Raw genomic sequence first — 26,445 nt, 5'->3', positions numbered from 1 at the left:
CGTACAGGCACACACACGCAGATACACACACACACACGCATGCACACACATCTAGTGCCTCGAGGTGATCACGTCCACGGCCTCGTGGGCCAGAGAGGGGGCCAGCAGGGCGTGTAGCTCCCGTGTTGGAAGTACGTTTCTGGGAGAACTGGCCACGTTCAGAGCTGTTTCCATGTTGAGCTTTAACAAGAGCGAAGCACAAATGAACTTATGTACAAAACAGGAACCGTCACAGATGGAAAACGAACTTACGGTTACCAAAGGGGAAGGGGGCAGGGGTACATCTGGCGTTTGGAATTAACAGATACACACTCCTATATATAAAATAGATCATCAACAAGCTTCTACTGTATAACACAAGGAACTATACTCCATATTTAGTAATAACCTATAAGGGCAAAGAATCTGAAAAAGTATATATATGTATATCTATAATTGAATCACTGTGCTGTACACCTGAAACCAACACATTGTAAATCAACTATACTTCAATATAAAAATTTACAAATAAAAAAAACAAGAACCAAGCACCCTGTAACACCTCCAAAGGATGGAAGGCTCTATAGCTATTCCAATGATGTCTTGAAAAGTGTTGATGATGTGAAAAATGACCAGGACACATACTATTAAGTGGGAAAGAAGGACCCAAAACTGAGTCTATGTGAGGATTTCACTTTTGTTTCTAATGAAAGCTGTACGCACTCAAACTCCGCGAACTAGTCAGAGAACAGGAAGGAAATATTCGAAAGCTCTTACGACACTGACCTCTCAGTGATGGGTGATTAGAGACTCTTGCAGCCTTCCTCCAACTTTCCTGTGCTTTCCAGCTTCTCCTGAACGAGCACTTGTGTGATGGGGGGGGTGCCATTAACCAAGGGCTGGGTGTGAGGAAACTTGGTCAGAAAGTCCCAGAGATTATGGCCTGGTAGGGGGGTGGCGAGAGCAGCTTCTGGCGGATGCTGGGACTTTCAGAAGGACTGGGAACCAACGGGGCGGGGGCTGTGGCAGAAGGAGGAAAGTGGGCCACCGGGGGCCTTGGATCTCGGCCATCAAGCGCCCCACGGCCTTACCACCCCTCAGATTCTGCTAAGGAAAAGCAGCCTTGGGGTAATATCCCCGTCGGAGAAAGAGGCTGGTGGTGGCCCCCCGTCAGCGCCTCCCCCAGAAGGAGAGGAAAAGGGTGTCAGACAACACCGTCCCCCACCCGAGAGGAGAAGTGACCCTCGCTGACCCTGCGCACGGGCGGCTATGTGACCGGTGACGCAGAGGCTGATTTCTTCCTTCAAAGGCACAAAGGGGGATGCGCCGCCCAGGACAGCCCTGGGTCTTGTCCTCTGTCTCCTCCCGCTTCCCTCAGAGCTGACCCCGGGGGCGCAGGAGGAAGACTTCCTGCATCAGGACCAGAGGCCCCAGGAGCCTTTCCTCCCAAAACAGGCGGATGCTGGGATCCTAGACCCCACTTCCCACAGCTGCCCGGGACAGTGCCGTGTAAAGGGCCTCCCAGCATTCTGGGTGAGCCTGGCTGGGCCAGGGAAGCTGAGAACATGACCCCTAGCCCTTGGCTCGGCAGAGGTGAGGGCTCAAGAGAGGTCAAGGAGGGACTTCCCTGGTGGCGCAGTGGTTAAGAATCCACCTGCCAGTGCAGGGGACACGGGTTCGAGCCCTGGTCCGTGAGGATCCCACATGCCATGGAGCAACTAAGCCCGTGAGCCACAACTGCTGAGCCTGCGCTCTAGAGCCTGCGAGCCACAGCTACTGAGCCCGCGCGCCTAGAGCCCGTGCTCCACAGCAAGAGAAGCCACCGCAATGAGAAGTCCGCGCACCGCAACGAACAGTAGCCCCCGCTCGCCGAAACTAGAGAAAGCCCGGACGCAGCAACAAAGACCCGACGCAGCCAAAACTAAAAATAAATAAATTTATTAAAAAGAGAGAGAGAGGGGTCAAGGAAGACGGCGCCCGGGCCCCTGGCCTGCACCGCGGGGGCCGCCCACTGCCCCTCCGGACACCCCCGTCCCTCGCCCTCACGAACAAGCTCACGCCGGGCAGAATCGCCGAGCCCACTTGAAGCAACGATGAGTCTCAAAGTCTCTGACCTAGAAATCAGAACGAAGAGTGGGGAGAATTTAAATAAAAAATCAAGGATGAGGCAGGGGATCAGGGGTGCCTGCGGGAGAGGCGTAATCAAGATGGAGCCGCAAATCGTGATGGTTTTGATTAAAGAAAAAATTGCCAAGGAAGCCTCGGTAGCACCCGTGCTTCCTCCTCCTTAAGGGACACGGTCGTCCTGCGGCGGCTCAGAGCTCTGAGCAGGGCAGGCAGAGGCGCGGGTGACGAGGGCGGAGGCCGGGGCAGCTGTGGGCCAGCCCCAGCTGGGTGCAGACCGTCCGGCATGTCCCCCCCCCGATATCACCCGACGTCACAGGGGCGGTGGCAGGTCACCCGCCATCTCCAGTTTCCTCGTCCAGAAAACGGAGGCAGTGAAAGTGCGCCTGCAGAGGTCACGTGTGCAAGAGGTTTACAGACAGCAAGTGCTGAGTGGCCACGAGGCATTAGTAGCGGCACTAAAAGCGTGACAAACGGGCATCTGGCAGACACGGAATTTCAGTTTGGGAGAAGTCTCAAAAAGTTGGGAGAGCGAGTGGAGTGCTGACCACCCTGGAATTTGCAGAGGAGGGTGGGGAGCTCGTTCATTCATTCATTAAATATTTCACTGGACATGAGGTGAAATGTAGCACCGCCAACGGTCAAAGTTCTAATATTTCAGTCTAAATTCACTCTGGAAGTCTTTGCAAGGTGACAGAGCTAATCTGCAAATGGAAACTCAAAGCCAAAAAGCTGGCTTGAAGATTCTAGGACCTGCACACTTCATGTCGACCCCCCAGCAAAATTCTAGACACTTCACAGACTGGGAGACTTATTTCATGAATACGCCTCATTTTATGGAGTCAGTATTACCCTGATACCAAAACCAGACAAAGATATCACGAGAAAACTACAAATCAATATCTCTTCTGAATATGGACAACAAAGTCCTCAACAAAGTACTAGAAACCACGTCCACCAACATAGAAAAAGAATCGTATCCCATGAGCACGTGCAGTTTATCCCAGGAACATCCCATGAGCACGTGGAGTTTATCCCAGGAACATCCCATGAGCACGTGGAGTTTATCCCAGGAACATCCCATGAGCACGTGGAGTTTATCCCAGGAACACAGGATTGGTGTAACATCCGAAAATCAATCAATGTAACACATCAGAAGAACAGAATTAAAAACAAAAATCACATGATCATCTTATTTACTGAAAAAGCATTTGACAAAAACCAACACCCTTTCACGATAAAAATACTCAAAAAAACAAAAAACAACTAGGAATGCAAGGGAACTTCCTCCACTTGATAAAGGGCATCTAGAAAAAACCCACAGCTGATAATCACATGTGGTGAAAGGCTGCAGGCTCCCCTCCTAAGATCAGGACGAGACATGGGAGTCTGCTCTCACCGCCACTACTGAATGTCCTGCTGGAGGGTCAGGACAGGGCAATATGACAAGAAAAGAAATAAGAGGCATTCAAACTGGAAAGGAAGAAATAAAACTCTATTTGCAAATGACATAATCTTGAACATAGAAAACCCTAAGGAATCACTCAAAAAGTATTACAACTAATGAATGAGCTCACTGAGGTTGTAGGATACAAGATCAATATGCAAAAATCAGTTGTATTTTTGCACGACTGCAATGAGCAGTCTGAAAATGAAATTAAGAAAACGATTCCATTGCAAGGGCGCATCCGTTCCCAGGGCGCTGGGTGCCCCCTTGGTGGCATCCACAGTTCATGAGCAAAGAGGGGTGCAGAGGCTTCTTCCCAGCCACCTGACCCACCAAGCCCAGCCTCGGGTCCTGTAGTCACCCCCTCTCTGCCCCCCTCACTCTCTCCCCACCACCTCCGTCTTCCTCTCTCTCTCTCCCCCCCCCATTACACTTTCCAAAGTGGCAGAAGGAGAGTGCAGGGCTGCCCCCAGGCAGCTGACGAAGGCCGCACGTGGGTCCCTCAGGAACCCGGCTGCGGCCGCGGGCCTGGCCCCCCGCCCCTCCGCCCCCCTCTCCCCAACCTGTCCGGCACCCACGCTGCTCCAGGCCCCCCGCTTCCCCACTGAAGTGACTGCCCAGGACGGAAGACGGGCCGCCCACCCCCAGGTGACGGCCGGCGCCCGGCAGGAGTCCCGTCTCCACCAAGTGACGCTTGGGAACGTGTGCAGCACCCACTGTCAGTGACCGAACACGGGGACATAGCGGTTGTGACGGAATAACGCCCCCAGGGACATCTACCACTGAGCGCTGGAGCCTGCGGACCCCAGGCCAAGGGCCTCTGCTCTGCGGGCGGGAGGGGCCGCGGACGCTCCCCTGGAAGGCCAACGGCCTCCTCGGGCTGGGGTGGGGGGGGCAGGAGTAGAGGCTGGGAGGTCGAGGCCAGCTTGCCAGGGGCCGTGGGGAAGCGCTAGGAGGAACTGGGTGGCCTCTGGGGGCAAAGTGGGACGCCTGTCCTGGGGCTGCGGGACAGGGCCAGCCACAGCCTCGCATCCTCCTGGAGACCTAGACTCCACGCGCCCGGGGGCCCAGCTGAGCCCCGACCCCTCACCCCCGGCCTGCGAGGGGCACACGTGTGGGTGTGAGCGCGAGCTTCACGCAGCGAAGGGCAGGGGCAGGTGTCAGGAAGGCAGTCCCACGGGAGCTGGGCAGGGTGGCCATGTGCTGGCTGTGCGGGCGTGAAAAGTCACCATAACACCCTTGCCAAGGGTGCTTCTGGAGTGGGTATCGCTCCTCCATGAAAAGGGCTTTAAACCCCTGGGCCAGGTCCCACTCCAAGGCCAGCCAGCGGCCACCTGGTTTCCCAGCTGCCGTGAGCCTGGGGCACCCAGGGCGCTGGACGCTGGCCATGGCAGCCCACCTGTCCCCCCCCACCAGGGTCTGGAGGCCTGGCCAGCGTCCAGCCCTGCAGTCACTTCCCCCGGGGGGCCCTGCCGGGGGCTCTTCTCACCTGTCTTTGGCCCGGACCGTCTGTGAAGGTAAATGAGGACTCAGGAAGGTTGGGACGAGTGAAGCTGAGCTGGTCTCCAGACAGGATGCTGTGACGGGGGCTCCCCGGTGGGCAGTGCTGCTCCAGACCCTGCAGAAGGGAGAAGATTCAGAGTCACCAGGAGTGAGAGCACATGTGTGTGTGTGTGTGCACGCACACGCGTGTGGCTGAACTTTTGAGCCACGACTGTGACACATCAGGTGAACATCTGACACCTGTTGGTGTTCACCAGGATGTGCTCTCCTGCACAAGTGGCCCTCGTGGCGGATGGTGGACACGGGACACAAGGCACTTGTGGGCTCCTACTTCAGGGACCGTCTTGCAGAAGCCAGTGTCATGGCTGATCAGGTCGGGTCAGATCTCTGCTTCCCCATCACGGGTCCCCCCACTGAGCGCCCACGGCATCAACAGCTCATCCGGACGTGACTCCCCGGCCACTTCCCAGACACGATCCTGCCGCACCCTCCCCTCCACGCACCAGGCTCCCCTGATGAGCTCCTGGCTGTTCCCAGGACCAAACACTCTCAGCAAAGCACAGAGACCCCCCATGCCACCCCACAGCATTTTTCCTGGTGCATCACCAGGTAAACATCCTCTCCCAAGGTGGCGGCCTTGAGGGCAGCACGTCTGCATGTGTGACATGCGTGACTGCGTGTGCGCGCATGAGACACGCGGACACGGGCTGGGACCGGCAGGGGCTGTGGGCGCCTCTCGTCCAGGCAGCAGCGCAGCGAGAGACGCCGCGGGAAACCCAGGGCTTCCTGCTGCTCCATCTCAGAGAGGAGCCTCCGGAAGCACCCAGCAGTGACCGCGCTGGACCACGGCTCCCTATGGCAACGGCGTGCTGTCTGCAGTGCGCTTCCCCCACCTGCCCGCTTCACGCAGCCAAAGGCCAGTGTCGGGTTGACCCCCGAGGAGCGTGAGAACTTCGTACATGAAAGTGGACTGAGGGCTTCCCTGGTGGCGCAGTGGTTAAGAATCCGCCTGCCGATGCAGGGGATGCGGGTTCGAGCCCTGGTCAGGGAAGATCCCACATGCCGGGGAGCAACTAGGCCCGTGCGCCACAACTACTGAGCCTGCGCTCTAGAGACCACGTGCCACAACTACTGAAGCCCGCGCGCCTAGAGCCCGTGCTCCACAAGAGAAGCCCGCGCACCGCAACGAAGAATAGCCCGTTCTCGCTGCAACTAGAGAAAGCCCACGCGCAGCAACGAAGACCCAACGCAGCCCAAAATAAATAAATAAATATATAATTTTAAAAAAGAAAGAAAGTGGACTGATTTCAGCTGCGGCCGTCGGCTCGGACCAACCAGACGGATTTGATCACAGACATGACTGCACACCAGGGCTTTACGGTCTCCACGTAGAAGTCTGCACGCTGTCCCCCAGGGACAGAAGTTCTCCCTCTGACCGTGAGGAGGGTTTCTTGGCTTCAGCCTCGTCTGTCAGCATTTTTGTGAAAAGGCTCGGGGCCCCTGCCGCCCCCAGACCGTGTGCACCACCCAGCAAACATTCACGTCCTGGCTCCCGGCTTCAAGAGCAGCTTTCACAGATGCTGGCTGTTCATACCTCCTTACCAGCTCCTTCCACGCTGAAAAAAAGCGTTTTCAACAAAAACAACCAGAAAAAAAAGAGAAAAATCAGGAGTGCTCCCCGACAGACTTACTTGTCACAGCTTGTTCGCTGTGAGTAACATCAACGCATCGAAACAGAAACTGTTTCTGTGTCATCAGAACCACATTTAGGAAGGAGACAAGATTCTCAGTTTGGGGGAATTTCTGAAGTTGTTGGTACCCGTGGTCCTCATTAGTCACCACAGATGGCATGTGACAAAGGCGAGGCAGCCGGTGTACAGGCAGCGTCCCTCCTGCTGGACGCCCCAGGTCACCTCCCAGCAGCCTGATCATTATTTCAAAGAAGATTCCTGTATTTGTTAACTTCAGCTGTCAATATTTTCTACGTTATCTATCATTCTGAGCGCTTTGTAAATGACTTTTAAAATGCAAAGAACAACCGGCAGGTGCCCCCCCACGCACACACACCCCTAACTACGCCATGTTTTGATTGAATACGTCCTCGAGTCTCTGGTGATGTCTTAGACATCAAACCCCATGACTCCCTGTGGCAGCTAGCTATAATACATCACTCTTCGTATCAGATCTAAAACTCTTGGATTGTTGATCCGCGTCCCTAAAAGTGGTAATAAAAACCATATATTTCAGAGCAATGACCGTTTCATTCCAGGGATCTTATTTTATGAAATACTTGCTTGCCAAAGACCACAATTTACTTTTTACAGTTTCATTTAACGATTTGACATTTGAAACATTCCCTAATTAATTCCAACTCTTTCTAAACTGGCTGTGATAAATATAAACGGTGCTGAGGAGATCATAATGTCAGTTCCGGCAAATCCACAGCACAGCCCAAGGTTAGACCCACACGCGAGGAAACCCACTTCCACAGAGTCATCAGCACCGGGTCGGTCCTGTTATTCTGACCTGACAACGGACACTGCATTAAAAATACGTAAGCGGTAGAGATTGTATATAAAAAGTAGAATTCCAGAAACGTGCAGGCACCCTCTTACTCTGAAATGAAATTGGTTGTCTGGCTCTAAGGAAAGGCAGATCTAATAATATTTATATTCTCCCAAGAAGCTTGCACTTACAGCGAAGTATTTGTCAATGCAGCTAAAAATGAAAAGGAAGTAGATTTACGGGCACGTAAAAGGGGTGGAGAGATGAATTTTTCGAGACCATGCCTGTATTTCCTAGTTCCTAAATCTGGGCGACAGGGCAGTGTGACTGTCACAGCCGCCCTCTCAATATCTGATTGGAGCCTCAGCTGGGGTGTGGTGGCAGTAAAGTCTCCCAGCCCCCGACTGACGCGAGGTTTTTACAACTACACGGAAGGACACTTGAAACCCCACGCTTACTGTCATACGCTGTCCTTCCAACGCAAACCATAACCCCTTTACACCTAAGACTGAAGTTCACGAAGGAGTCACAGAAATCAACTTACTTTTGCATCAGAATGGAAGCCAGTCCATTAGGAGGATGTCGTTTCCTAGACTGGCTGGTGACCCCGGAGGTTTTCTTAGGTCCGAGGTTGGATCAGGGGGGTCGTTTGGAGGAAGAGGCTGCGGCAGGCATGTCAGAGCACAGCACGTATTTCAAGTTCGCCCCTGTGCGTTTTAAATGGGGACCGATGGGGAGGGGCGATGACTTCTCGTGGGTGTTATTAGGATTGGGGCAGCTCGGGTTTGGCCGCTGTCTTCTTCCCCTTCGTTTTATTTCTTCCGTCAGCTTGTGTTTCACCTCGGTTTCAGTAACAGTCTGGTAGGGAGTAGAGGACGGGGGACACTAGATGTCACCCTCTTTGACGTCACAAAGTGTCACATCACACTTAGGGGACAGGAAGACTTCCACTAGTTATTAGAAAGTTAAACCACACCTTGGAGAAATGACTCATTGTAAAAGTCAGGATTAATGAAACAGCTGCATGTTCGCACCAAGAGCTTCAAAAACAATTCTCCACCATCAAAAAAATCTACGAACAATAAATGCTGCAGAGGGCGTGGAGAAAAGGGAGCCCTCCTGCACTGTTGGTGGGAATGTAAATTGATACAGCCACTGTGGAGAACAGTATGGAGGTTCCTTAAAAAACTAACAATAGAACTACCATAGGACCCAGCAATCCCACTACTGGGCATATACCCTGAGAAAACCATAATTCAGAAAGACACACGCACCCCAATGTGCATTGCAGCACTATTTACAATAGCCAGGACATGGAAGCAACCTAAGTGTCCATCGACAGATGAATGGATAAAGAAGATGTGGTACATATATACAATGGAATATTACTCAGCCATAAAAAGGAACAAAAGTGGGTCATTTGTAGAGGCATGGATGGACCTAGAGACTGTCATACGGAGTGAAGTAAGTCAGAAAGAGAAAAACAAATATCGTATATGAACACATACATGTGGAATCTGAAAAAATTGGATAAACGATCTTATTCACAAAGCAGAAAGAGACACAAACAAAGAGAACAAACGTATGGATACCAAGTGGGAAGGGGGGTGGGATGAACTGGGAGATTGGGATTGACATATATACACTATGTACGTATATATTATGTATAAAATAGATAACTAATGAGAACCTACTGCATAGCTCAGGGAACTCTACTCAGTACTCTGTGGTGACCTAAATGGGAAGAAAATCCAAAAAAGAGGGGACATATGTATACGTATAGCTGATTCATTTTGCTGTACAGCAGAAACTAACAATATTGTAAGGCAACCATACTCCAATAAAAATTTTTTTTAAATTCCCAGACGGGTTTTTTTCAAGGGCAGAGATGCAATGCCTCCCATTTGCTCCCAGGCAGCCGGGATGGCGGGGCTCTGGTGCAAGTTTGGGCAGGCTTGACGTTTCCTCCCCATCACCTACTAGTGGGGGACCAGTGCAGGCTTCAGCAGGTCATGAGATTATTTTAGCCAGAAGGTGCTAGAAATATTAACAACAGATTTTATTTTTCTCTATTATCCCAGGAAACTACAAATCACCATTTGTCAGATGTTATCTGAGTGAAAGATGTAGAAATGTTCTTGGGGTGTGAGTGTAGGAAAAAATCTGGAGCTATTGGTAGAGCCTAATTTTATCTTTGAAAGTTGTGTTCTTGTGAATCCTTTGACGTGTTATTTATAACATGATGAGACTAGATGGTAAATGTTGAACAAGAAAAGCTTCCAGCTCTCCAGTAAGGCTATTTTATTCCACCGAGGAGAGGAAACCACTCTGGTCCCCTCCCCCTCCAACTCACTTTAGCCTTATTTTCAACATTATTAAAGGCTAAGGACGACCGATTTACTCTACCATGTGTGCCTGTGTGCACGTGTGTGCAGGTATGCGTGTGTGTGTGTGTGCAGGCGTGTGCAGGTGCATGTGGGAGGGGGCAGAGGTGGGGCTCCTGCCCACAGTCCTGTTTTCCTTTATGGAGTCGCCCTCCTGTGGCCACAGAAAATATTGCGCCATACAAGGCCATCTTGCCACGCGGACCTTTCCCCTTGAAGACCCTGGATAAGGAAAAATTCGCTCCAAACTGCACAGACACACGGGAATCTTCAGAAAATACTTGATGTGGGTTTTTTAAGTTGAGATGCTGAAGTGCTACATCACAGAAACCGCATCCTAAGCTGAATCTCCCAGGGCAGTGCCCACAGGCGATGGATGGATGGATGGATGGTTGGATGGATGGACTGATGTACGGATGGGGCAGGGGTGTGACCCAGGCTGTGGCGGCCACGCCCCCAGCTCCCGCCCGGCTCCTCCCAGCATGTCTGAGCCTCAGGCATCCTCCCTGTCTTAGAGGACGCCAACCCCTGCACTGGGGCCACCCTAGCCCGCCAGACCAGGTCCTTAGCTAGATATACGGCGTCTGCAAAGACCCGATTTCCTCACAGTTGCCAGGCTAGGACGTGGACCCCCTTGCCGGGACGTGGGGTCTCCAGGAGTTGGGCGGCGGGGCCGGGCAGTCAGCTGTGGCCATGGGCCACAGGATGCTCGTGGCCTGACTGGCCCTGTGCCCGGGCTGCTCTGCCCGGCGGGCGTCCTCGGTGCTGCCCCACACCCCCGTTCTCCCTCTGGACTCCTCTCCTGTGCACGCGTCCTCCAGGCCTGCTCGGGGCCGCTCGAGGGTGGACGAGACGGTGGGGAGAGGGCACCTCTCACAGCGTCCAGGGATGACGGCCGAGGAGAGGCGGCTGGGGGCAGGACCCGCACCTGGAGCCAGGGGTGAGCTGCCAGGTGACAGGTGGCAACTTCAAGGCTGCCAGGAGACACAGATGGCGCCAGTCCTGAAGCGGCGGCCACTTCCTGCAAGAGCGAGCGGGCACCTGGGAAGTCACCCTGTCGCCCCCCACCCATCCCCAGACCTGGTTCCTGCTGCTTCCGTGGTCCAAGGTCAGGCCTGAGCTCAAAGGACCTGCTCTGACGTTGGGAGGGGCTTTCATGGGGCGAGCCTCCCTGCCCACCATGGGCGGACGTGGCCCTCAGGGCAGGTCCATCGCGGCCCATCGGCAGGGCGCCTGGGCCTAGGCAGGCGGCAGAAGCCAGCCCGGCGCCCTCTCCTCCGGACGGCCGTGTTCAGGCCAGGCCTGCTCTGCTGGACTCAGCGCCCAGCCCAGACTCTGTTGTCCTGGAAGCTGCCCCGACCTGGCTCCTCCAGCCCACTGCTCCCCGCCCTACTCGGCCCAGACCCTCCTTCCCACGAGTTCTCCTCACCGGGACCATCCCCCCGCAGCAGATGCCCCTCCTCGGAGCTCCTCTTGCACTGTCTGAGCCCCCTGCCGGGATGGGGCCTGAGAAGGCAGGACCGGGGGTGACTCCTCCTACCTGTGCACAGTGCATGTGGTCCCCAACCTGCAGGGCAGGCTGCAGCTCGCACAGCTGTGCCCCCAACAAGCCTGCACACGCCAGACGCATGACTGGTATGCCCTGGATGGATGGTGGGTGGAAGGATGATGGATGGATGACGGATGGATGGATGGAAGGATGATGGATGGAAGGATGAGGGAAGGATGATGGGTGGATAGATGGATGGATGATGGAAGGATGATGGATGGAAGGATGATGGAAGGATGATGGATGGATGGATGGATGGAAGGATGATGGGTGGATGACGGAAGGATGATGGACGGATGGTGGAAGGATGATGGGTGGAAGGATGATGGATGGAAGGATGATGGGTGGATGGATGGATGGATGATGGAAGGATGATGGAAGGATGATGGATGGATGGATGACGGATGAATGATGGAAGGATGATGGAAGGATGGATGGTGGGTGGAAGGATGATGGAAGGATGGATGATGGGGGTGGGTGGGTGGATGGATGATGGGGGGTGGGTGGACCAATCACCATTGGTGGCCTCTCCTCCACGACCAACGGCCGTGGGAATCTGGAAGGAGCTGGTGGCAGAAGCCGGCCCAGGACGGAAGAAGGGCAGCCTTGGGCCCGGCCTCTGCTGGTCACTGGAAGCTAGGCCTGCAATTCCTCCCACCTGGGCTACTCTGGGCCACGGGAGAGGCCGTGTTGTCTTCTCATCCCATCCGTTCAGCCCTGTGAGCTTTTCCCAAAGGATTTTAACATCTCAGGGCCCTGACGACAAATGGACCTCCCTCTCCCAGCACAGCACCCCAGCCCTCTGCCGTCTCTGCGGGGGACCACGGTGCCCTCCTGAGGAACGCAGTCCACAGGCCAGAGCTTCCTGCGGCATCTCGGCCTCAGTCTCTGTCTCTGTCACTCACACACACACACCAGGCCTAGCCCAGCACCCCAGAGTTACTCTGAGTCCTGGGATGACCCTTGGTTAAATGCACACATCCCTCACAATCACCCAGAGCGCCCTGGGACGTGGCTTCAATGGACAAAACACAAGACAGATATCTGAGACTAAAAAGAGCAAGTAACTGGTCACCTTGGGTGTCCGAGGAGGGAGTCGGAAAACAAGCATTATTCTGAGAACTGGAAAGTAGGGAAAGGACACCACATTTATCAGGCCTTTTCTGTGCAAACTGCACTTCAGGGTCCCAGAGTGGGGTTGGGAAAATCCGCATTCATAGAATTGCAGCTGAGAGCACAGAGGGAGACCGTGGTGGACACTCAGAGGCAAAAGGAGAGGATGTCAGGCTTTGAAGGGAGGATCTGGACCAGACAGACCGACAGGTGCCATGTACTCTGTCCATTCAAATACACACTGCACGTGACGGAGACTTCTCGTCATACAAGGTAAGAATGCAGAGTTAGGCGACATAACCACAAAGGAGGATGTGGTCTTGAGTGAAGCATGATTTTAAAACATTATAAAAATCATTTTGAAAATGACTGGGAGTTTGGTGGCATTGGGGAATTACTGTTAATTTTCTGAGGTGTGATAATGGTATTGAGGTTGTGCAAAGAATGGTATTTTTGGAGATGCCTATGAAGTATTTAAGAACAAAGTGTTTGATTTACTTTAAAATGGTCTGCAAATCACACACCCACACACGACTGTCAAATCTAGCTGCTTTTCCGTAGGAACATCTCCCTGCCACCAAGTTAAAACCATAAAAGCCGAATAGAACTCAGGATGCCCAGCTCCCTGGCAACCGGCGCGTGAGGCGCAAAAGCCGAATAGAACTCAGGACGCCCAGCTCCCTGGCAACCGGTACGTGAGGTGCCTGGAACCAAGCACACACCCCCGACACCCTGGCGAAGTTAGTCCTGAGCCCTTTTCACCCTCAAAGCACCCGGGCTGGGTTGATGAGGCCCAGGCCGCCTATCCGGGCGTCGCCCAGTGGGGAGGCCCGGTGGGCAGCATCCCAGGCAGGGCAGGTGGCTCAAGGCCCCCAGGACCGCTCCCGCCCGGAAGGGAATCGTAAAGAGGTGCCGACGCTTCGGGGAGGCTGTGCCCCCAGCCACCCTGAAGGCAGGCGAGCTGGCCCGGCTTTGCACGGAACACCTCTGGCCCTGGCTGAGCGTGACCTGGTGGGTCGGGGCATAGAAACCTCACGTCGGACAGACATCGCTCAGAGCCCACCTCTCCTCTCTCTGTGGACATCAGGGACCATATCTGACATCCTGGAGCCTGTGGTCTCCTTGTAAAAGGACAGGGACACAGCCAGGCACCTGACGACCAGCAGTCCAGAGCACCTGGGTGTCCCATCCCGGGGGGCATTGCAGCGCCAGCCCTGGACCCCGACCTGGGTTCAAGGGAGAACAAGGAAAGAGGCAGCGGCCTGGGGAGTGCCGGCCCAGGGACGGGCAGTGTTTCGGAGGCCTGGCCGGTGGACGGAGGGACTCGTCGCTTCCCGCAGCCCCGCCCTCTCCTGCCAGGATTTCTGCCAGGCCTGCCTTCACTCCAGACCCAGACGCCTGGCCGACACCCACGCACGACGTCGGCTTTCTCAGGAACGGGCAGATTCATCGTCCTGGTCTCCCAGGGCCACCCAGTCACTGTTTAAACGGCTACTTGGCCAGAGACACAATAATTTCTAAGCCACAAAACTGCATTCTGTTTATCCACTAAGAATGAATGCTGTTGATCAAGCAAAACCTATGAAAACCCCAGAGACAGAGGCAAGGAATGCGCTGACGCAGCGGCTGCCAACAGGCCCTGATGAGCCGCGTCCGCCGCCCCGCGTCGGGGAGCCGCAGCGGCGGGGGCAGCGCCAGGCGGGGAGGCACGCGGCGGCGGCGTCTCCTCCAGACCCAGCCCCCGGCACCCGCCAGCCATCCACACCCGTCAACCTGACCCCGCCCCGGGGCTCCGGTCAGAGTTGCTGGACCCGCTTGTCAACGACTCCACGTCTTCCTGGGGAAGAAGTCGGGAATTCGGATGAAACAAACACTGAGCCATTTTCTGACAAATATTCCCGGCGTCGGGCTCAACCTGAGAAGCTGGGCGCCCGCCCGGCAGCAGGGTCCGAGGCAGCGGCCTGGTGCAGGTGCCAAGTCGGACTACCCCTGTGCCCTCACGTGGCCTCTACCAAGAGTGGGTCTCTAGTTGGGCTGGGGGCCTCAGCCCCGGGCGGTAACCATGCCTGGTGAGACCTTAACACCCACCCCAGGGCCTGTCCTGCAGCCACCCAACACTGGGGCGCCTTTGGTGTCCACTCCCATCACCCCCACCCCAGACAGACTCAGCTGAGAGCCAGGTGGATGCGGCAGGTGTGAGGAGGTTCCCAGGTGGCCCAGGCACGGGCAAGAGTGAATGGAAAACCCAGGGGGGCCTCCGAGGGTGGTCAGTGGCAACGGGGCCCGCGAGCTGCAGGGGGCAGGGAGGCAGGCCCAGGAAGGGGCCTGGTGCCACACGTCCACCCAAAGCCGCCTGGCTGCGGGCCCGGGACGCCCTTCCTGCCCGGCCTTGATCAGCAGCTCCAGGTGGGCAGGAAGTCGGGGGCCTGCCGTGGAGGACCGCCCGAAACTGGGAGGCGGCGGCCTGAGGAGCGGAGCGCAGGCAGCGGGCACCGGGCAGGCCCCGAGCCCCAGCGGCAGCGAAGGCTCCGCCGGCTGCGCCCGGTCAGGAGCCCTGTGTCTGGGGCTCCTGCCAAGCCTGGGGCTCGCCTGGTACCCGAGACGCGCCACGGGCCCGTCCACCCCTGCTGCCTCCCGACCCCCAGACAACAGAAGAGCCCTGCCACGCACCGTGCGGGGCGGGAGCTGACACAGCACACGCCTCGCCAGAGGATGGGACGTTCCCCGAAGGGTCGGACCCTCTGCTGCTTATACATCAGGACGCAGGCCGGACGCAGCACAGCGGCAGCGACCCAAGTGTCCGCCCCTCCGGGGACCGTGGTCACCCACCACGGAATGTGATTCAGCAGAGAAATCTGACGCCCACGGCAACGTGGACGCTGGGCGAGACACGCCAGTCACAGGAGGACAAACCCCGTGTGACCCCACTCACACGAGGTCCTGGAGCCACCGAACCAGAGACAGGAGGAAGGACGGGGGGGCGGGGACAGTTTGGGAAGATTAGATCAAGTGCTGGAAATGGTGGTGGTGATACTGGTAGAACAGTGCGACTGTGCTGAACGCCCCTGAGCTGTGCGATGACAAATGGTTTAAATGGTCCGTTTCACGTTCTCTGCATTTCACCAGCACTAAAAAACATGGCATCTTAGGCAGCTCACGGCACAGCTGGGGACAGGCGGTAACGGGGCCACGGCAGCCTCCCGTGACTTTGCTCCTCCAAAGGCCGGGAGCCCGGCGCCCCCTCCTCAGCCTCTTCACCCCTTCACTTCTTCAAAATACGCGTACTCAGCAGCCTCCCTGCCAAGCACGGGGCTGGACGCTGGTGGCCGGGGAGGGTCCCCGGGCCAGGCCGCCCCCCTCTCCGCCGTCTCCGCGATAAAGGCAGGGCTGTCGTGGTCTCCAGCTGTCGGCCAAGGCCGGGGCCTCGTGAGGGGGAGGCCAGCGGGTCCCGAGCATCTTCTGCACGCTCCAGGCTTCAACCCAAGCGGGAGCGGCTCCCGGGGGTGGGGGAAGAGTCCCAAGGGACAGCCCCTCTCTGTGTGGGCAAAAGGCCTCTGTGCGGGGGCCGGCAGCCCAGACCTCTGCGTGGGACACGGGCCCCTGCTCTCAACCTGGGGTGACACGTCTGCGGCATCCCCGAAGCTCACAGCAGTCACCCGGCTGAGAACACCGGCCACCTCCCCTGGACAGCCCGCAATCCCGGGGGGGCTGTCCCCAGGTCCCGGGCCCGGCCAGCACAGTGGGCTCTGCAGGGGCCCGAGCGAGCCGGGCTCTTCCGTGAGGTGGCAGGGTGCCGAGGGCGGGTGGACCGTCCTTGGGCCGAGGCAGCAGCCGCGGGTAAGGGAGGGCCCCCAGGGGGCAGCGCGATGACAAGAACACACCGCACTCTCCAGAACCCGGTCTCATCTCTGCGCACCAGGCGGGGGAAAGGCCCATCCACCCGCAGGACCAAGTGGGCCTCCACCCGCCCTCCTGGGCAGACGCAGCTCCGCAGCCGCCCTTCCCTCCTGCCCACCTGGAGCCAGGGCCGCCCGCGGAGCTGCCCTGCCCGGCCCCTCCCGACCCCGGGCACCCGCGTCCCGCGGCCGGGCCTCCGTCAGCTCAGCGGTGCCGTCGGCTCTTCCGTCCGCGAGGAGGGGGGCACGCTGCCTCTCATGCGCACGCGTCACCTCCGGTGTGGTGCTCGAAGCTGCCCGGCTGCTCCGTGCCGGATGGAGGGGGCGGCGTGGCAGGGGCAGAGCCCCAGCCCCAGCGGTCCTCGTCCACTCGGGCCCCAGGCCATCCTCAGGCTCCCAGGACACCTGTGAGGACCAGAGGGCGCGGCAGACAGGGGTGTGCCCGGAGGGGTCCTCCAGGTGGGCAACTGCAGAGCAAACGACCCGAAAGGATGGCCTCTGGGTGTTAGACTCAGATGGTGAAGGAGGGAGGGGCCGGCGCCGGGGGAGGGGCAGTTCCTGGTGCAGAAGCTCCGCGGAAGCAACCAGGGGTGACCAGCACCACCGGCGTGAGCAGAGACGTGACCTGGATTCCGAGCCGGGTGAATCCTGGGTCTCCCTACTGTCAAACGACCTTCAAAATAAAACCTCATTTTGGCAAAAGTGAAAGAAAAAAGAATCAGGCGTGATTATTGATGTCATACGCCCCACTTTTTGAAGGCTCAAACGGGAGTTTGAAAGAGTTTCCCTGTGAATGTTTCCACAGCATTTTCCTGGTTCAATGCTGCCCCACATCAGATTGGGGACGGGACACGCCATGTCCTATGAAAGTGTATGCATTTCCAATTGATCGTTTCTTCCGTGAGCTTTGCAGCCCTTAACCCTCCTAGCACGGGGGAAGAGGTGGCCCGGCCCCACAAGCTCCGTGCCCACCCCTGGGCTGGTGTGGCTCTGCCCCCTCTCCCCTCTCCTCCGAAGCGGGACCCACCTGTGGGCCTCCCCTCCAGGGGCCTCCCCTCTTCACTCAGGAGCAGCCTGCAGGGCAGGGTTGTGTGAAGACGGTCCCCAGCAGCTTGATGACCGCCGGGGCTCCGCCCCATGGCACGGACACTGTGTCTGTCCTATCCTGGGGGACCGGCCTTGAGGACCTGAAACCTTCCTCGCGTCGGGCCAGCCCTCCCCCTGGGTCCCCACAGCAGGGAAGCTGGGCTGAGAGCAGCTGAACCATGTCAGGGCGTCGTGCGTGGTGGTCGCCACTCGGAGAGGCTCCGAGGTCTAGGAGGGAGCCTCCTTTCACGGCCCCGGGACGCGAACACTGTCCTCGCCCAAGACAGAGTCTGGAGGAATGCCCGGCTCATCTCCGTGCTTCCCATGGTGTCAGCAAGGCCGCTGGTTTCATACATCGTACATTCAGTGGCACCGTCATCTTTAAAACAACATTTCCACCCTACGGTAATGCATCTCAGAATCGACTTTTGCCCCCAGAATATCACTTGATCTCTCATAACTGAAATGACAGAGAAGAACTGCTTTTCTTTTTAATTACTAATAACTGATGTTTATAAACGATGGCAAGTGTCAGTCAATAACGCTTACAGTTTATTTACGTGGGTAGCACTTAAAATCCGTTACGCTTTCATGGTTACATTGTCCACACTAAGCATCCAACACCAGAGTCCGCACCACCTTCCACCACAAGCAGGCACACGGAGCAAACTGCACAGTCACCCGAGAATCTCACGCGCCACACTCGCTCCCGGCGCCCAAGCCCGCGGCTCGGCCATGAAAGCTATGCCCCCAGTGCCCGGGCTCCCAACACTGCTGGGTGAAAGCTGCTGGCGTTTGAGAACCCCATCCAAGCTTTTCACGATGCCCTCGGTGCCCGGGGGCAAAGGGAAAGGGGACTCGGGCGGGTGCGCGAGTGAGAGGAGGGGCCCTGACGGCAGGCGGGGAGGGGGCTGGGGGCCTCGATCCTGCGGAGGAGTCGCTGCGGGAAGCTGGGAGACCCCGGCCCAAGGGAAGCGATTCTTCTGAAGGAGCCGGTGCTGGAGCCCGTACCCGGCTCAGCGCCCGTGCTCAGTACCTCACGAGCTGCATGTGGGAGGGGCTCGTCTGCTTCCCCCCAGCCTGAGTCTAACCTAAAAGCCAGAGGTGCTACTACTGAACAGAACTTTGTAGACTCCTGTGTCCCTGCCAACACAACTACGGATCCAAGGAAAGACGGGCTATTCGAGAAGATTAGAAGTCAAACCATAACCGTGAGGGGGCTCCACACCTCGAGCGGCCAGGTCACAGTGAAGGTCTGGCTCCCCCGAAACTGAAGAGAAGGTCACCCGGGGTCAGGAGTCACCTCTACGTCGCCCTGTGCTTGAGTCTAGGTTCATACACTCAGCGGAGGAGCGAAGGCCGTGTCGCGAGCATGCACGCGCCGTCGGGAGCGCCACACGGCCAAAGCTGCAAGCATCCCCGCAGGTGCGCACCAGGCAAGCAGGGGTGGCCTCGGCCGCAGAGCTGGAGAAGCAGGGACGGTGCGGCGGCTCCATGCTCCCGCCCCCCGGGCCCTGACCGGTGTGCCCCCAGCGTCCCCAGCGCCGAGCAGGTGTGGTCTCGGGGCGGTGGAGAAGCAGGTACGGCACCTAGCGCGTGTGTGCAGCCCCTCGGCTGGCCGCCCGCTGCTCCACTGCGGCCCGTCTACGGGCGGCCCTTGGTCGACTTCTTCTTCTTCAACTCCTCTCTCTGCTTCTGCTTCTTCCTCTTGCCACCTTCTTTGAATCCTAAGGAAACAGGCGTGTGAAACACTGCAGAGGAGCAGCTGCGGCCCCACCAAGTGGCAAACGTGTCTCTAGATATCCCCCCGGTTAAAACCAACCAACCTCGCGATAAAGTTATGTGTCCTCACTCCTACCTGCTCCGTATCTAAGGCTCAACAAAAACATGGACGGACTTCAAACTTGGCGGATGTAAAGCTCTAACACGATCCAACCAGCATCCCAGCCCCGCGGGCCCGCCCGTCATCTGTCCCCACGACCCAGCCCCAGGTCACCTGGAGACAAGGCAGGGCAGGCTCCGCCTCGGGGGATGGGCCTCCCCGGGGCCCCCTCTGCAGGGAGAAGCCCAGCTGTTACAGGGTCCGGGGCTCAACCAATGCCCCACACCAACCTTTTCCCCTGTGCTGTGTGCTTGCCCGAAGCCAGGGGAGAAAGAGGCGGGTGTGACCTGCTCACCCTCCTGAGATTTTGTCCAAAGAGCCAGACGAGCTCCAGGTTATTTCTGCAAACGCAGCTCAGGACCTCGCGCTGCGCTAGTCCACACAGATGTGGGCGGAGCGGGATGCTGAATTTGGTAACAAAGGATCGTTCTGAACCGTCAGCCTAGAACCAGGCCAGGGTCACGGCAGGCCTGCGACCTCATGCACGTGGGCCCCTAAGCCTGCTGAGAAGAGCACATGAAAGCATCCTCGAGATTTTAAATTGAGGCAGGTGCCATTTTAGAACACGGTCTCTCTCCAGACGGAACCCAGACCCAGTCTGTTCACAACACGCATGTGTCCACACAGCACCACCCCTGGGTGGCCCGGGCCCGGGGTCAGTTAGGTGGGCGCCGACAGCCGACCGGGACCTGATCACGATGCCCGCTGTGGGGCGGCGGGGAAGCTGAGGACACACATATGCCTCCAACAGAACGAGGCTGCCGGGGCCTCCCGGCCTCATCACCGACTCAAACGCTCTGGGAATCCGCTCGCAGAGGGTGGAGGCTGGCGCGGCCCCCAGGGCTCTGCGGCCTGTGTCCTGCCTGCTCTCCCAGCAGCACAGCCATCCGGGTCACGTGCTGTACGGAAGTGGCCCTGACACGGGGGTCGTGGCAGGGGCCCTGGAGGTCCTCACGCCCAGCGTCCTCCTGCCTGACTCAGCTACCTGCACAATAAGCCAAAAGGAAGGAAAAGAGACACCTGCTAACCCACCGCGAGCACACGGCAGCCCCGTCCCTGTGACCAGGCTGCTCCGGCCAGAAGTCGCTCCTCTCAGCTGTCCCTTTCACACTCGACCACGACGACCGACCGAGGGGGCCACGGGGGCGCCGGGACCCTCTCCTGCCTCATACTCAGGCCCCGGCCCCGTCTCCACTCATGAACCTCCTAAGCCAGAAGGGGCCCACGGGCACACACCGGGCAGAGCTGGGAAGTTAAAGGATCAATGTTATCCTTTCATTCGTGAATTTCTTTTTCACTTTGAATAATTTTTCCTTTTTCACAGTTGCACATTCTCGACAGACCTCCAGCGTGTGTGGAATCCATAAATGAAAAACACTAACCCTTTATCCACATCTCGCCGTCTAATTTACGGGCTCCGAGAGGCGTGCGATGCGTCCTCTGAAATAAAGCCGGGGCGGTCACCCCGTCTCGCAGCAGGTTAACAACACAGTGAATGCCGGCAAGAAGGCGCCGTCGGGCTGAACACAGAACTCCCCCCGCAGACGGGCCAAGGCTCCCCCAGCCGCACCCGGACCCTGAACCACACGGGCCGCACTGTCAACACGGGAGATGCTCCCAGGAGCAACGAAGCCCACGTTCTGCGGCCTGAGCGCGTCACAAGCGAGAGCTCGTTTTTAGCCTAAAATCCTCAGAACCCGCCAGGCCACTGCCCACCCCGCCAGCCCCGGGGGCACCTAGCCCGGCGATTGCTCACATGGCTGAAGGACCAACTGGGGGCACCGGACACTGTGTAGGGAACCAAGCCCTTCACCACACGCTGCTAAGAAAGCTGCCCGCAATGTGAAAGCCTGGCAGGCAGTGGCCGCGGGAGCCTCCAGCCCACGCGGAGAGCGCCCGCTGGAGGGGCAGGCGTGGCGGGGCAGGACGGGGGCCCATCACTCTGCTCCCTGGAGGCCCTGACCCACCGGGCACCTAGCTTTGCCCTGTTACCCCAGCAGCCTTTCCACTGTCCCAGTTTTGGAGTCTTCCTCCGGAGCAGCTCTATCGTCTCTCGATAAGAAGTCAAACGAGCTCACTCCAGTCATGTAAAAAGCGTATCTTTAATTCTTTGGTGATGCACTCTGACACTCTTTTGAAGGCCTCGTAGCTTGATGTGAAAGGAGGAGACAAACCACACACAGAAAAGAGGTGCGCTCCGCAGCGCCCAGCCCCTGCCGCGAGCCCCAGCCGCCCGCCATCGCTGTGCAACACGGGCAGGAAGCGCTCGGCAAACGCACAAGACCACTGCTCGCCCTCGTGTGAGCATGTGCGGGGTTCGTAAGTCAACAGTTTCCCCACCTGGAGACGACACCTGGGAGGGGCCTGATGGTAAAAACTGACAGAGCACAAGACTTCACAGAGAAGAATTCTTTTCTGCTGATTCCCCAGCAGTGGCTACTCTCCTTCCGTCCACAGCCCTGGTCTCTGGCGCTGAGAGGCAGCACGGGCCTCACTGTGACCCCAGGTCCACTTCCCGCTCAGGAAGCCAGCTAGGTGTCTCAGCAAGGCTCCTCCGGGCAGGCCTGAGCCCACGCGCCTCACTCCTGGGAACTGGGATGTTCGCGCCCAGTTTAGACACCCAGGTTTATGGTGACCTTCCAACCAAAGGGACAGCCCGTGAAGTCCCTGTTCAAATCGTATTTGTTCAGGGAAACTGCATCTACAACCCTGCCCCTCGCCAAGTCCAGCCAACGAGCGGCCAGGACCAGGAGGTGAAGATAAATCTGGGGAGAACAGCCACACGCCCATTCGAGGCAGAACAAGTTTCTCTGAATCCACACGGCCCTCGCAGTCACCTCTATTTTTCTTTCAGTTACCCAGGAAGAGGCTAACGTTCCCAAATGGCCCATCTGCCTCGGGTGGCACTGCTCCCTGGCAGCCGGTGGCCAGGTCCGCGCAGTCCCGCGGGGCTCTGCACCCTGGCTCAGAACCCAGGACACCCGCCTTCCAGTGGGTGGATGGGACAACTCCCCTGTCCTCCTCAAGACACACACACACACCCTGCTCCACATGAAAAGGGCCAGAAGGGGACTGAAGGGACAGAGCTCCCAACAGAAAGTTCTGGGAGAAGAAAGGGATAGACCTCATCCTTCCAGTTCCCTGTGCAGACGATGCTTTCTTGTCCTAGGTTCACAGAACTAACCTCACGACGTACACAGAGATGTCACCCTGAAACGAGGGACCAAGGAAGGATCCACCTCTTCCTCCACGTAACCTGCGGTGGTCAACCTGGCGACTTCCAGTGCTGAGAGCCAAGACGGGCACAAACGCTTCAAACTGACGAGTAATTCAAACTAGATTTACATCGGCCTTCAGACTCAGCCGGGGTCAGCCTGCATGCACAGCCATGCCGTCAGAAGTAATCCAGAACTTTCTACAGGGAACACACTTCAAAGACCCATCTGGGCTAAGAAATTACAGGTCAAGAAGCTGGAAGAGGGCAGAGCAGGGTCTGGAGAAAGGGGGTCACGAAGCCTCACTGCATCCAGAGGTGGGAAACCTCCCCTGGGGTAAGGGTGGGTCAGCACCCATCCTCCTGACCACAGGACCCCTGGGGGCGGGTGTCAGGTTCTGCCTGTAACTCAACAGCAAGGCAGGGAGGCATGGCTGCAGCCGCAGGGCCCCCAGGAGAGGCTGGGCGGGCCGCTCTGCGGGATCAGACTCCCAGTATGAAGTTGGAAGTTACACAAAGCGGCTCAGCTGCTGCCCACAACAACACACTGCATGCCGTGGTGGAAGACCGGCACCCCGCTTTAATGTGGGCTCCACGCGGCCTCCCCCCACCCGCCTGCCCGTCCGTCAGGCCAGGACGCAACACAGGTGCCATCTCGGTCCTCGGGGGCCCCGGGAAGGCCGGGAGGCAGCCCCGCGGGGAGGCTCCGCGGCGGACACCCCGTGCACACCTGCGGGGAACGCGGCCGGGGGCTCCCAGCTGCTGCCGGCCCGGTGGTCCTCGCCCTCACCCGGGGGGTGGGGCGCGTGTTTGGGCACAGAGGCCGGCCGCTGGGACTTCAGAGGGCGGGCACTGGTGCTGGCGGGCTGGCCGGGCAGCGCGTGCTGGCCTCGTCGCCGGCACTCCTCTGCGAAGGCGTCCTCGTCGGCCACACCTGAAAGCACAGGACGGAGACGGGCATGAGCCGCACAGCGGGAGGTCCTGGTGCCTCAACCGGATCTTCCCAGAGAGAACAGAGGAAACCAAAGGGGCGTGGAAACCCCGTGACAGCGGCAGCTCCCCACCCGGCCCCCAGGGGGTCGGCAGCGAATCCTGAAAGCACACTCGACCTTCAGGAGGGAGGAGGACGGGGCCCCCATGACAAATTTCACCCTCAGAATCGGCACAAGGGTGTCACCCCGGAGGAGTGGGCTCCGGGCCAGCCATTGGTCTCTCTCTCAGGCAGCTGTGATGCCAGGACCTGCACAGCCCTGCGGCCACCCTGCTTCCCGCCCGCTCGTGCCACAGGGCGGCTGCGAGCTCTGGGCCGGGGACCCGCACGCACGGTCCCCTTCACCAGACACACAGCCAAGAACATTGCTCATTGCTCTCCACATCGTGTTTCTCTCGGTCTTTCCAAAAACAGAAGTTTTGCACATTAGGTGGAAACTAGCAATAAAATTTAAAACGAATGATAATAGTTACCGAATAACTTCAAATTTCATTCTCTGGGGGGTTTCTGACCAGCAGTCACACGGCGGGTTGGCAGGGCTTAAGGGAAAGGCTGTCAGAAACCTGGTAACAATGCAGGCAGGACACAACCCGTCTGATGGCAGCAGTGACACCAGACGGTAGCCTTCCTGTGCCTCAACAACCCTGCTCCCTGGAGGGTGGGTAGGCCCGTCACCCAAACGACGGCGTCCAGGGCGCACACCGCTGAGCCCCAAGCAGGTGACAGCCAGTGTGACCCGAGGTGCTCGCCCACTCGAGCTCTTCCCCAGGCAGACCCTCCCTCCATCGCTGCCGGGCCCCCCCCGCCCCCCAAACCCCGCCAACGCGGAGGACGACAGGCCTGCAGAGATGCTCACTGTAACGAAGACCTGCTCTCTCATGGGGGTGCGCGATTACAATCATTTCCGCACCATTTACACGACCCTGAGTGCCAAGTTCAGTTCTGGGTACAGGCGTGGGGCCTCCCCTCCCTCTCCACCAGACACCTGAGCTCAAGTACTGGCCCCGACCCGCTCTCACCACACCCGAGCTCACCACACCCCGCTCACCACACCCGAGCTCACCCCTCCCCCGCACACCGCACCTGAGCTCACAGCACCCCGCTCACCGCATCCGAGCTCACTGCACCCCCGCTCACCGCACCCGAGCTCACTGCACCCCCGCTCAGCACACCCCGCTCACCGCACCCGAGCTCACCGCACCCGAACTCACCACACACCCGCTCACGGCATCCGAGCTCACCACACCCACGCTCGCACCGGAGCTCACAGCACCCCCACTCAGCACACCCCGCTCACCGCACCCGAACTCACCGCACAGCCGCTCACCGCATCCGAGCTCACCACACCCACGCTCACACCCGAGCTCACTGCACCCCCGCTCACCACACCCGAGCTCACCGCACCCCGCTCACCGCACCCGAGCTCACCGCACCCCCGCCCACCGCATCCGAGCTCACCACACCCGGCTCACCGCACCCGAGCTCACAGCACCCCCACTCAGCACACCCCGCTCACCGCACCCGAACTCACCGCATCCGAGCTCACCACACCCACGCTCGCACCCGAGCTCACAGCACCCCGCTCACCGCACCCGAGCTCACCCCTCCCCCGCACACCGCACCCGAGCTCACCGCACCCGGCTCACCGCATCCGAGCTCACCGCATCCGAGCTCACCGCATCCGAGCTCACTGCACCCCCGCTCAGCACACCCCGCTCACCGCACCCGCGCTCACCGCACACCCGCTCACGGCACCCGAGCTCACCACACCCACGCTCGCACCCGAGCTCACAGCACCCCCGCTCAGCACACCTCGCTCACCGCACCCACGCTCACCGCACCCGAGCTCACCACACCCACGCTCACCGCACTCCCTCTCACCACATCAGCTCACCCCACCCCCAGTCACCCACGCCAGCCCCCGCACCCCGCGCTCACAGCGCCCGCGCTCCGCAGAGGATACCTCCTCTGACACCGCAAAGAAGTATGGTGACCCCGGGCGTGCATTTTAAGGCTCTCCTCGCTCTGCAGGGCCTCCGACATTCCCAGTACTGCTCCTCGGCAGGGTGCCCCGGGCTCATCGTCTTTCCCAACAGCACATCCCCTCCCTCCAAGAGACGTGCGCGAGCCGCTTGTGCGGCCAGCGCTCGGTGAGAGCACCTGTCGGTCGGCGCACGTGGCCTTGACCACCGTCACACCAGATGCCACCCCTAGCAGTCCCCTGGGGACCTATGGCCACCGTCACGGCGGCTTCTCAGAGTCAAACGGACCGCTGAGCTGAGGAAGCAGGCCCCGGGCGCGGCCGTCACATCTGCTCCCCGTCCCTCGAGCAGGGGCGCCCCTGTGCCCGCCGAGGGGGGTCATCAAGCACCGACTGGACGCAGGCTTTACTCGAGAGCAGAGCGCTCCCAGAACACGCCTGTCTGGAGGAGGAACGTGTGCGAGCCAGGGTCCCAGGGCAGGGCCAGGGCTGGGGGCACTCAGGGCCATTCCACCCCCCGGGGGCTCTGCGGGGTCCAGACACAGGTATGACTCCCCCATCCACGAAGCCCTCCCAGGGGAGGGGGCCCCACGGAGCCGCGGCTAATAGAACACCACCACGGCGACTTGATCTCAGAATCCGCACTGGACGCGGCAGGTGGGGCAGCATGGGCAGCCCCAGCATGGCCGCAGGGTCTTGCAGGCTCGCGGCCCCTGCGTCGGGGTCAGGGAGCTCGGCACCCAGCAGCCCAGCCACAGGCTCAGCGTGTCTCCACCTGGGGAGGCCTCCAG

At 58.7% G+C, this 26,445-nt stretch overlaps 1 protein-coding gene across 2 annotated transcripts in view; it reads right to left on the bottom strand.

Moving 5' to 3' along the window:
• Window positions 1–5,064: 5,064 nt before the first annotated feature.
• Window positions 5,065–26,445, bottom strand: part of DNAJB6 (DnaJ heat shock protein family (Hsp40) member B6) — a 67,621-nt gene continuing 46,240 nt past the window's right edge. The window contains exons 9-10 of one of the 2 annotated variants that reach the window (XM_060021203.1): window positions 23,413–23,616; window positions 5,065–5,168 (exon numbers count right to left, since the gene is read on the bottom strand). In XM_060021203.1, the coding sequence (XP_059877186.1) occupies window positions 5,080–5,168; window positions 23,413–23,616 (293 nt within the window). In that variant the 3' untranslated portion in view covers window positions 5,065–5,079. Of the gene's footprint in view, window positions 5,169–18,074; window positions 19,314–23,412; window positions 23,617–26,445 lie in introns of those variants that run through there. The other variant, XM_060021205.1, reaches the window with a different exon arrangement.

The sequence above is a fragment of the Delphinus delphis genome, chromosome 9 (genome assembly GCF_949987515.2).
Source record: "Delphinus delphis chromosome 9, mDelDel1.2, whole genome shotgun sequence".
NCBI classification, from domain to species: domain Eukaryota; kingdom Metazoa; phylum Chordata; class Mammalia; order Artiodactyla; family Delphinidae; genus Delphinus; species Delphinus delphis.
This window is presented reverse-complemented; position numbering and strand designations above follow the sequence as displayed.